This window comes from Rutidosis leptorrhynchoides, chromosome 3 (genome assembly GCF_046630445.1).
Source record: "Rutidosis leptorrhynchoides isolate AG116_Rl617_1_P2 chromosome 3, CSIRO_AGI_Rlap_v1, whole genome shotgun sequence".
Classification (NCBI taxonomy): Eukaryota; Viridiplantae; Streptophyta; class Magnoliopsida; order Asterales; family Asteraceae; genus Rutidosis; species Rutidosis leptorrhynchoides.
The window spans coordinates 631,954,386-631,965,810 of record NC_092335.1 but is presented as its reverse complement, the minus strand read 5'-3'; the positions used below and the strand labels follow the sequence as shown (position 1 = coordinate 631,965,810).

Genomic DNA, 11,425 nt, shown 5'->3' with positions numbered 1-11,425 from the left:
TATCTTATTATGATATATATACAGTTAAATGTCGTTACAACGATAATCGTTACATATATGTCTCGTTTCGAAATCATTAAGTTAGTAGTCTTATTTTTACATATGTAGTTCATTATTAATACACTTAATGATATATTTACTTATCATTTAACATAATTAACCAAGTGTATCAATATCTTAATATGATTCATATGTACTTAGTAAGACGTTGTTATAACGATAATCGTTATATATATCGTTTTCGAGTTTCTTAATTTAATAGTCTCATTTTTATGTATATAACTCATTGTTAAAATACCTAATGAGATACTTACTTATAATAAAATCATGTTAACTATATATATAACCATATATATGTCATCATATAGTTTTTACAAGTTTTAACGTTCGTGAATTACCGGTCAACTTGGGTGGTCAAATGTCTATATGAAACCTATTTCAATTAATCAAGTCTTAACAAGTTTGATTGCTTAACATGTTGGAAACACTTAATCATGTAAATAACCAATTCATTTAATATATATAAACATGCAAAAGTTCAGGTCACTACAAAATATTCCAAAGTGACGGAGGAACCGAGTTTTTGAATGAAAATGTTCGACTTATACTTACTAAAAATGGTATCAGAGCTTAGGTAAGTGGTTTTACAAAGCGAGTCCGAGTCAGGCCCCCATGAGTGTGCCGCCGTCGCTACAAAGAGATTGAGTTAGGCCTTCTTCTTGCCGCCATCTCTACAACCGTTCCACGCCTCGATGTGAGGGGGCGTGTTGGGAAGTTATCCCACATCGGCCATGAGACAAAATAAATGAATGCATATAAGTGTAAAAGGAAGTCCCTCTATCACCAATTGGTTTTAGAAAAGGATGAACTCTTAAACTTATATGTTGTACATGTTGTTGGACTATACGAATTATTAATTATATCAAAAGATGATTAAATCACTAAAAAGCTATTGGATAAGCTATTTCAACCATGAGAGAATATTAATACTGAAATAGTCAAGTGTTTTACCAATTTACATTTTATGTTGAAAAATATATACAAAATGAAATATAAGTACGAAGAAAAACTTCGAAGCAGATTAGGGTACAGACAATTATCTTCGCTAATTGGGCACATTTTTGCAACATGAGAAACAATTTCAGGTTTATTATTTTATCATGATTAGAATATGTTTTTAATTTAAATGATTGGAAAAGTGGTGACAAAATTTTGAAATAAGAAGATAAGAAGCAGGTGCCGAGCAAGCAGGGAAGAGTTCCAACTTTTGGACGTAGATTTAATTTAAGTTAAAGAATAGTAAATGGTTCATAAGGGTAACATGGTCCATAATTTTAGTGTGGTGGTGTATGACAAAAAAGAGGTGGTGTACGAATCAACTCCCACTTTGAAAAGGATATGTAAGTACTTGCTTTTTTCGAATATAAATAAGGCCCAACACTTCAAATCCAATTCTATTTGCTAAGCCTATCCCTTTGTCGTAAGTAGGATCATGATAAGAAAATATTAAGAAGACCAGATAGTGTGCATATACATGATCATGACAATATTTTAAATTATTGAAAAACTCTATATTTATTTACCTATATACTAATTCACGTAAAAGCCTTGCACGCTATAACAGTACCATCTACAGTATAACAGTAATTTTTTTTTATTCAACTACTGCATTGAAGGTTCATGCCAGAAGTTTCTGGCGACTTTCCCATCGCCACCATCTCCCTAAGCGTCTCCGCCGCCACCATCTCCCTTACCATCTCCGCCACCACCACCGTCAACATCGACATCGCAACCACTATCATCGTATGCCGCCGTATCTTGATTAAAGGACAGATTTCGATCTCAAGCACCACAATCGTAAAGTAGGTTGAATCAAATTAAGTTACTTTTAATTGTCTTTTTTCTGTCAGAATTCTGTTCAATTTGGCCCTGACTTTGAATTGGAAAGTTTGATGATATTTGTGTTTGTCGATTTACTTTTTTGCTGTAACTTTTGAATCGAATCCTTCAATTCGACCTGATTTCGTTATTACATAATCTAAAGTAGGTGGATTGTTCACTGAAGATAATTTCGTTGCTTTAAACCGATATGCTTTTCCTTATGAAGATTCTTCGTCATCTGATGTTTGAATGAGGGTCAATTAAGGTAAGGTTTTTCCGATTATTAATGTTAGATTTCTAGAAATTAGGTTTGTTTTCTCAAATTACCAAATGCGTAAGCAGAATTTTTTGATGATCTTTTGAAATTCTTTAAGATAAAGGTTTTTTGTTGTGATAATAAGGTTCTCCTAAATCTGAGACCTTTTTTGTAACAGATGGAAGCCTTTGAGATAGAGTATATTCCGGTAGCGTTCAAGGTAAATCATTTATTTGGGCTATAATTGCTCTTGCACACTGTAATATTGCAGTTTATGTGTGTTATTTGTTTTGATGTATTTGGATAAGCTGATTGTGTCACCGTGTTCTAAAAGAGTTTCTTTGATATTGTGGAACTAAACATGAAGACAAGGTGTTTGAAGAAATGGTCATGTAACACATGGCGTGGGTGATTGATTAGTAATGCCATTTACTTTGACTAATTATATTCATCTCTTTATTTTTGAACTCAATGTGCTATGTGGTATTTATTAATATCTACATATATGTAGATGAATCTGGATCTTTTTGTGCTTCATATTTAATGAAGCGAATTGCATATAGGTTTCTTATCATCGGTCTAAAGAATCATATCCACCAAAACCAATTTTGAACCAATACAATTTCGTCACAAGGTTTGTAATTTTCTATTTCCATATACGTATTTCACTATACCTTTGTTATTGTTTATGAGTTTTATGTATTTAATTTAATTTAATATCTAAATGTAATGCATGTCATGTGGATGAATCAACTGTTAATATCTTACTTAAGAGTACCTTGCTAAGATTAGTATATGTTAGATACTGGCTAATATGATTATAGATTCATGCTATTATTGAGATGACTGCTTCAAGATATTTAACACTTGGTGACAATGGCTAATCTGATTATAGATTCATGCTATTATTGAGATGACTGCTTCAAGAGTACCTTGCTACGGTTAGTATATGATCCATTTAGTTTTACTCTACTTTTTAAATCTCTACCAATGCAAAAATTTATACATGATCTTATTACGAGAATCTATTTTTTTATGTTCACATATCTATGACACTACCCATAAAGTTTGCCATTAGTAAATTGAGGTTCATGCTTTAGTTAATATTTTGTGTTACAATCAGTGATCTAATATATCATTTTAGTAGGCACTTGCTATTACCGTTTATTGTATGCTTTATTTTAGATGGGGTATGGTGACTATGATCAAATCCTAATCACAATCCCGGACCAGCAAAAATAGTTTTTATTTGTTGTAATGATGGGTTAAATTTCTTTCTTATTTGTTTACTTAGTTGTTGGGTTTTTTTTAGCTGCTCATGTATTGTGTTCGTGAATTGAAACCTCCAACTTTTGTCCAATTACAGCTTTGGCAAGCTGCGCGTCCTACTGGAAATGTGTTTGCTGTTAGCACAAGGGGTTGCATGTCGCGTGACATTGCGGAAGACGACCGTTCTTTTGGCACGTGTACTGTATCATCAAGCCAAATAGCAACCAGGGAGATTTTAAGGCGTCACAAGCGTACTGCAGCTGTTCCAGTTCATCAGTTGATGGTATGGAGATGGCTACTTCAGCTTCTACCTACGTTGACACCTCGGCGACAGGTTCGGTCACATGTGTCTCCGGTAACAATATTACTTGCAATTTACACATTACACTTAGTATTTTGAATTTTAGTGTGCTTTGCACTGAATAACTTAATCGACTCATGGTGATGAGTGGTTAAGTTGGCAAGCGGTTTCAAAGCAGTGGTTGGAAACGAACACGGAGGGATTACTGCAGTTGCAAATTCGAGTAGATAATTTTATGGAATGCAATATCGTCCAGGGGTATATATTATCATACATGCTATACTGATACTAATGCTTGACGTTTTTCGACATTACCATGATTTAGCATAAGTTAATTATAATTTGCATCACATGTTTCTTGACAGACTATATTTAACTTTAGTAGAATATTTTTATTAAATCCTTATATTTTGTTACCATTGGTGTCAATTTGCATGTTACGATACATTGAATCGGTAACAACCATGTAAATTCGCAAGTCACCATATTTCACGTCAACAAATTCATACCACAGGTATCATTTGTAGAGAGGCCCTTTCTAAAATTTTGTATTACATTGCAGTCAACTACATCCCCATCTTAATTTGTATCATTTCTGTGATATAAAATCACATATGTCAGGTTACATAAACATGTTTGTTAATTATTTATAGAGTGCATTGAAATTTTCAGTTTGCAATGTCTTGGATGATGAGTTTGTTGAAAAAAAGGATGTGGATCCATAAAGTCTGGGCCATAACTTTACTCTAAAGGTACAAGTATATACTCCTAGATCTTCGCATCTTAATATTATACGTCTATATGGTAACAGTTTGTTTGCTTCTTAACATTGTTAAAAGTATTCGTTACGAGAGCTTTTCTGGATTATATCAGGTGTCAATATGGGCGTCACCATTGATACAGTCCATTTAAAAAAACATAACATCAGCTGAGTTATATGCTTCTGGGTTGTAATCCATTTAGTTAGCTAAAAGTGTCTAAATGGGCGGTTGGGAAGCGGTAAGTGGTTGGGTTGGCCAAACAGCCAGCATTGTTGCCCCAGAACTATATATGGCTTGTGGTGTCTCTCAAGCTATTCAACACATAGCGACTATGAGAGATTCTAATGTCATTGTTTCGGTAAACAAAGACGCAACACCAAATTTTCAAGTCATGGTCAAGTCCATTCTATATAAGACGATCCTTTCGTTCTTATGGATTTGCTCAATATTATTTATGTTTTCTAAAAATGCAGGTTGCCGATTACGGAGTTGTAGGAGATGTATTTGAAATAATACATGCACATAAATCCTATCCTAAAGACCATAATATTTGATCTTTCTCATACGTAACAAATAATTTGAATGGTTTCTTCGTATTTAGCCTGCTACTAAACACGTGTGCTTCTGTTTTTAGTTCCTCGAAGCGCTTTAGGGGTTATGGTTCCATCTCCAAACGATGGTATGCCTCTGTTTATCAAGTTCAATGATTTTGTAGTAAAATTCTTATTATATGAAGTTTCATTTGTATATTTTTATGTGATCCGACGTATGGCCAACTACTTTAACCAAAGTAAAAAAAAATTGATGCTTGTATGTTGTATACTGTTTACATTGTTGTTTGCTTGGTAAATATTATGTATCATAATATCGGTATTCCATACTTTGTAAACTGAGACTTCAATTTTCTGGTGTAGTGTAGGTTGTATCCACTACCCACCATGTTCTGACTGAACAATTGTTACATCCATCTCCTGTTATCGAAAATCAGTTTATACACCTGTTACCAGTCTGTGAGACTCCAAGAGAATGGTAAGTGTGGTATGCTTTGTGTTTTTATGTTAATAACTATCCTTATATACAGTTTGTTTATGGCCTAAAAGTGATTATTTGACTTATATTGTTTATTTATACTAATGTTTTCAGTATGTGTTCAACATGTATGAACAAGTCAAAGAAAAAGAAAGACTAGCCCAGCAATAACCAACATTTTGTAGAACCATATTATGGTTGCAACAAACAACGTTGCCAGGTCTTTTGTATCTACCTGATTATATCGAGGGTTTATAATGTGGTTTCGATGACTTTCAGGCCGAAAAATGTGTAACCATATAGTAGCGTTAAACTAATACTAATCCGCTGCGAAGCGCGGACCAAAAATCTAGTCAACACTATTTGGCATCACGAACAAAGTATTAACAAGTTTTTATATATCATATACGAGTATATCTTTATCTTTATTTAAATCTTTAATCTTTAACGGATAGCACAATCTCAATATATTAACATATAAAAAAAATTTAATTTAAGGATATATTTGACAAAACTTTAAAACTTGTCAGTAATTAATTGAGTTATAGCTTCTCCCGTAGTTGCATCTACTACTGTCCTCGAGAAAACCTATCCGATGACATGGCCGGTAAAACTCCCCTCCCTACTGCCCTCGCACTAAGCGAAAGGCGGCATGTATGAATACCTCGGGACAGGAATAACATTAAGTGTAATGTTGCAGTTTAGCGGAGTCGAACTCATCACCTCTCGCTAAGAGAGACATACCACTACCAAATAAGCTACAACTCAATGTTGTTTAACCTTATTTTGATGTTTATAATTGAATTTATTGTATTTTGTTGTTTAAGAATAAAAAATACACAGTTTAAAAATCACAATTATTATCATTTGTATTTTGTTTACTTTATTTTTACAACTCATATTTTATCTAACTTTTTGCCATAAGTGCATGGATGTTAAGGATATAAATAAATAAATTTTATTTTTTGCTCTTATTTATTTATAGAAATAAATAATAATTAATTTTTAATAGTGAAAAAAGAATAGTAAAAAATTGAATTGTTGAATCGAAGAAAAGATTTGATACGAGTAAAAAAGATGCAGATCGAAGCATTGAAATTGAAACTTATATTATACTCCGTAATTATAAATCGAGGAGTATTACTATTGAAAATTGAATATATAAATTACAAATTTAGTCGAAAAGATTCGAATTCCACAAATTCCACGAACACATAATAATTGAGTTATGCTCCCAAAAGGGCAAAAAATGTCGAATTCGTAATCAATACATAACACATGCCCTCAGTTTCCATCATGATTTAACCACACACACTTATAAATTAACATTTCACCATCAAAAACACATACAATTCCACCATTTTTATCCAAAAAAAAGGAAAAAAAAAAAATTCAATCAAATCAAATCCTTAATTACAAACCATTGCATCTACGACCATTTTAATTTCACCAACTCCACATTCAACATTTAGCCCTACATTTTACAATACATATCAATATCAAATCCATCCAGTTCAACTCCATATAATAAATCCCCAATTTCTCTCCCAATATTTAGCCCTAATTTTCAAAAATCGAGATCTCGCCTGATATGTGGATACACCGCCGTAAAGCTAGCTGTCAAATTGATCATATCGACAGTTCAATTCGTAGATCAACATCAAATCTCAACTTCAATCATACATCATTTAAAGATGTTGAACATCTATTCGCCGATGATGAAAAAATCAGTAAGAGTTTTCATAAAACCCTAGATCCACCGTCTCCCTGCTCCACCACCGCTACTGCCAACAACACCGCCGCCGCTAGACGACTCTCGATCTTCCACCGCGTTCATCTCGCTAACAAAATCACACGTGCGTTCACAAAACAGAATTCTAACTCACTGAAATCGCTACCGGAATCAACCGCCGCCGCGGAGAAATTGACGAAATCTGACCGCGTAATTTCAATTCCGGGAGCGGAGAAACGAATTGTTGTATACACCACGAGCTTACGTGTCGTACGGCCGACGTTCGAAGCGTGTCATACAGTTCAATCAATATTACGCGGTTTTCGTGTTTCAATCGACGAACGTGATTTATCAATGGATTCGAAGTTTCTAGATGAGTTACATGACGTCATGATTGAAAACGGTGAAGCTAAGATTGAAAAGACGAAAATATCTTTACCTAGGGTTTTCATCGGCGGTAGGTACATCGGAGGTGCGGAAGAAGTCCGGCAGCTTCATGAATCCGGCGAATTAAAGAAGTATGTTGAAGGTTTACCGGCGGTAACTAATAGCGGTTGCCAGATTTGTGCTGATATTAGGTTTATCCTGTGTAATGAGTGTAATGGAAGCCATAAATGTTACTCAGAGAAAACTGGCTTTAGGAGTTGTACGCTGTGCAGTGAGAATGGTTTGATTAGGTGTCCATCTTGTTTGGGTCAATAGTTTGAAATACATGAAGAATAATCCTGTATTAGTAAAAGAGGGTTTTATTTTGTTAGTGACTGTTAGAGAGCATATTATGAAGTTTAGTGGATTTGTTTCGTTTCTTTTGCGATTTTATGCAAAATATTTTCGTTAGGGTTTAAAATTTAGCGTTTATGAAATGAATGATTGTTTTCCTTATCATGACACATCGATGTTGAACAGCTTTGGAATGCGAATTGAGTGTTTATATTCTTTACGATAGAAGTCGTAGCACGTACAATAATGGACAAGTTCGAGTCATCGCACGTACAATAGACAAGTTCGGCTTGTTCGGGTTTTGATTGATTGTTTCTCGACCACTACCTATACATTGGTCTGCATGTTCTCAACACCTTATGAACATGGTCTCGTCTTACACTCCGTCTTCGAAGTTCGAACCCTCCGATCATATCAAGACACTTAGTCCTTGCGTATGTGTGTGTTTGTGTCACGTCATACTGATATTGTGTTCAGTCTTGACTTTCATTTTTAGTATTGGGGTATGTTTGGCGCGTAGCTTATTGGAGCTTATGGAAGCTTATGGGAGTTTGAGCTTATGATTTTAATAAGCTCCAAGTCATAAGCTTCGTTTGGTAGACAAAAAAAGTAGAGCTTATGAAAATCATAAGCTCTGAAAAAATAAGCTACTTGTAGTAGCTTATGAAAAAAAGTAGAGCTTATGAACTGAAAAATAAGTTCTAGCTAGTTCACCAAACATTTATAAAAAATAATAAGCTCCAGCTACCAGCTTCAAAAATAAACTCCAGCTCCTGCTCATAAGCTCCAGCTCCAGCTATAAGTTCCAGTTCCAGCTACTTTCGTCCAAACACACCCCTGATATAACATTGATATGATAATTAAAAAGTTCAATCTAGAGTTACGAAGAGTAACTGGGCTGACTAGTTGAATGTAATAATGTATCTCCATTTAAATTGCTATTTTTACTTATCTTTCACTTGACATTTGAATATTTGATACATGTTTCTAACTTTTTTGAGCATAAACCATTTTTTCATAATTAAATTGTTGAAACTCTGAAAAACATGGTGCACATGTAATCTGTTACACTTTAGCAGGGTATTTGTTTATCACAATTAAACACGTGACTAGATTAATTTACGAAAAAGTATACTAGTAGTAAAAACCAAAGATTATCGTAATAAAGCTCGGGACCTCGGGTGTAGTTCAAGTTAGACCAGTCAAATACTGGTTAAATAAATTAAGTACATGTGACACACCCATGTGCCGGTTCGTAATACCGGTTTTATCCACTTGGTATATGCCATTAATTTTTGGCGGGCTCTTCTACGCGCTCCAAACATTGTTATTTTTCAAATAAATCAACCTATTTTTAAGAACGTGCTTCAAGTGGAGCTCAATCATAACTTACAAGTTTAAACTTGACCAAAATTACACGAATGGTCCTCGTGGTTTGCTCAGAAACATACGGATAGTTCAAACTTGATTTTTTTATTTTAACATTTTAAGTTCAAAAGTATGCATTTTTGTTTGCAGATAGTCCAGCCATCTGACGAACGTTAAATTTATCTGTTAACCACATACATGTACCAGACACATGAGGGCATTTTTGTCTTTGTATCTTTCATCTCTTCACCCACCCACTTTTCTCTTTCCAAAACTGTGACACCGGACATTTTTTTCTAATTACACATAGTGACAATATTATCTTCTCACACATCGCGTGCTAAAACATCTCGGACCGATGGATATGGACTTACCGTTCATCTAACTTTTTCCTCAGTGGCTTCCTCACAAAAAGCCATTGAATCGACCACTTCTATACCTATCAAACTATCGAGAAGGTTAAACACTTGCAGTTTAATGATGAAAAACACATACACATGAAAAATGAAAAAAAAAAAAACCTATTCCGTATGATCTTTAACTGGTGTCTTTCGAAAAAAAGAAAAAAAAGAAACAAACGACGTAGCACAATGTATCAACTATTGATTATTATTTTTCTTCTATTCTCGTCGCTCAATAATTTGCCTTAGTATTTGATTTGTTCATAACGTGATTTGATTTTGCCTTAGTATTTGATTTGTTCATAACGTGATTTGATTTATGAAAAACATGTGACGTTCACTCTAAAAAAGCAAATGACTAATATGCATCCATGTGATTGGTACATATAATAATTAACGAGATATCTTAACTGACGTTAGTTGCTTTGCCAATGCACTTTTACATATAAAATGACAAAATTATCACAAAATGTTTTGTCAATGCACTTTTGCATCCAAATATGTTGCCCCTAATAGATATGTGTTACGCAAAGTTTAAATGCTATATTAAGACATGAAAGTATCATACAATTCATCTTTTGCATTATTGACTGATGTTATCATCCAAACTCAAGAATGTTGATGTTGATTCAATATATGGTAGCGTAGACAACTCATTCTCGTACATTAATCTTAAATAATAGTTTGAACCATAGATGGAATGTGTGATGTTCGTAAGATTTCTAACTCTGTAGCTACATCTTTCATTGTTGGCCTGTTTCTTCCATTCAAATTCAAGCATCGCAATGCAATGTGAGCTATTGCTAGAAGCTTATCCCTACTACCCTCTAATCACTTGCATCAAAAATTGACATAACACGCGCTTCTTCCATAACCAACATGTGATGACCCGGAAATTTCTGACCAAATTTAAACTTAATCTTTAACGTTTCCGACACAATAAGCAAAGTCTATAAAGTTGAATCTCAAAATTTTGAACTATTCAATTACCCTTCGATTGTTCTCAATGATTCGCGAACAATTACATGTAAATAGATACATATACTATAACTTGAAAACGTAACAAAGTGTTAAGTAAATGATACTGTGCATTAAACTTATTGGTTTGATTATCTGATTGATATATTCAACTACGGAATTAAAAGATTATGCCAAACGATTGAATTAAAAGATATTTAATGAGTCCCTTAAGGATTATGATATTATTACGGGTCTCTGTTGTGAGGTTCACGTTGATTTGGGAAATCATCCATTCTTAACGGTATTCGGAATAAATGGTAAAGTGTTTGTTTAAATAACGTAATTTAAACACATACAATAATAAGGAATATTAACTGTTGGAATTAGATATATGAATAACTTGCGACCTGTATTTTAAAACGTGTTTATTACTATTGAAAATATATATTTAACAAATACGATAAAATATAATATTAACTTGGTCATAAAAACTAATTGTTATTATATATATATATTAACAAATAGCGAGACGATGATTTATAGAAGTAAATGACCAAAATACTCGAAAGTTTAAGATATACTTTGAGTGGTATAGTTTAGGGATAATTTAAGGCTATATTTTGACAAAGGTACGTGACACGAAATGTAAAATACAAGTTTTCTCAGCGTACGAAAGGACATTTGAAAAACCGGAACCGGGACATAAGTCGAGTGATGACGTACGAGTTATCGGAACAAAAATTATAA

The 11,425-nt window shown here is 33.5% G+C and overlaps 2 protein-coding genes and 1 pseudogene across 20 annotated transcripts; 2 read left to right on the top strand and 1 right to left on the bottom strand.

The window, feature by feature from the left end:
- The first annotated feature begins 1,490 nt into the window (after positions 1-1,490).
- LOC139899044 (uncharacterized) lies at positions 1,491-5,925 on the top strand. Of its 19 annotated transcripts, none has more exons than XR_011777293.1 (10): positions 1,491-1,862; positions 2,045-2,146; positions 2,316-2,357; positions 2,701-2,771; positions 3,033-3,078; positions 3,504-4,221; positions 4,380-4,459; positions 4,942-5,147; positions 5,388-5,497; positions 5,612-5,925. XR_011777293.1 is itself a non-coding variant. In XM_071881855.1 (9 exons), exons 3-5 carry the CDS (start codon positions 2,316-2,318, stop codon positions 3,936-3,938), a joined length of 375 nt encoding a protein of 124 aa, XP_071737956.1. In that variant the 5' UTR covers positions 1,491-1,862; positions 2,048-2,146; the 3' UTR covers positions 3,939-4,221; positions 4,380-4,459; positions 4,942-5,147; positions 5,388-5,497; positions 5,612-5,925. The 19 variants fall into 19 exon arrangements, 9 of the variants coding, with proteins under 9 accessions (XP_071737956.1, XP_071737955.1, XP_071737957.1 ...); XR_011777289.1 differs by adding an exon at positions 2,505-2,556 and having other exon boundaries at positions 2,701-3,078; XR_011777290.1 differs by having other exon boundaries at positions 2,701-3,078.
- Positions 5,926-6,776: 851 nt separating this feature from the next.
- On the top strand, positions 6,777-8,119 carry LOC139899043 (uncharacterized protein At5g39865-like). Its single transcript, XM_071881846.1, has one exon. The coding sequence runs from the start codon at positions 7,089-7,091 to the stop codon at positions 7,929-7,931; it is 843 nt and encodes a 280-aa protein (XP_071737947.1). The 5' UTR covers positions 6,777-7,088; the 3' UTR covers positions 7,932-8,119.
- Positions 8,120-10,301: 2,182 nt separating this feature from the next.
- Positions 10,302-11,425, bottom strand: part of LOC139902964 (wall-associated receptor kinase-like 1) — a 254,338-nt pseudogene continuing 253,214 nt past the window's right edge.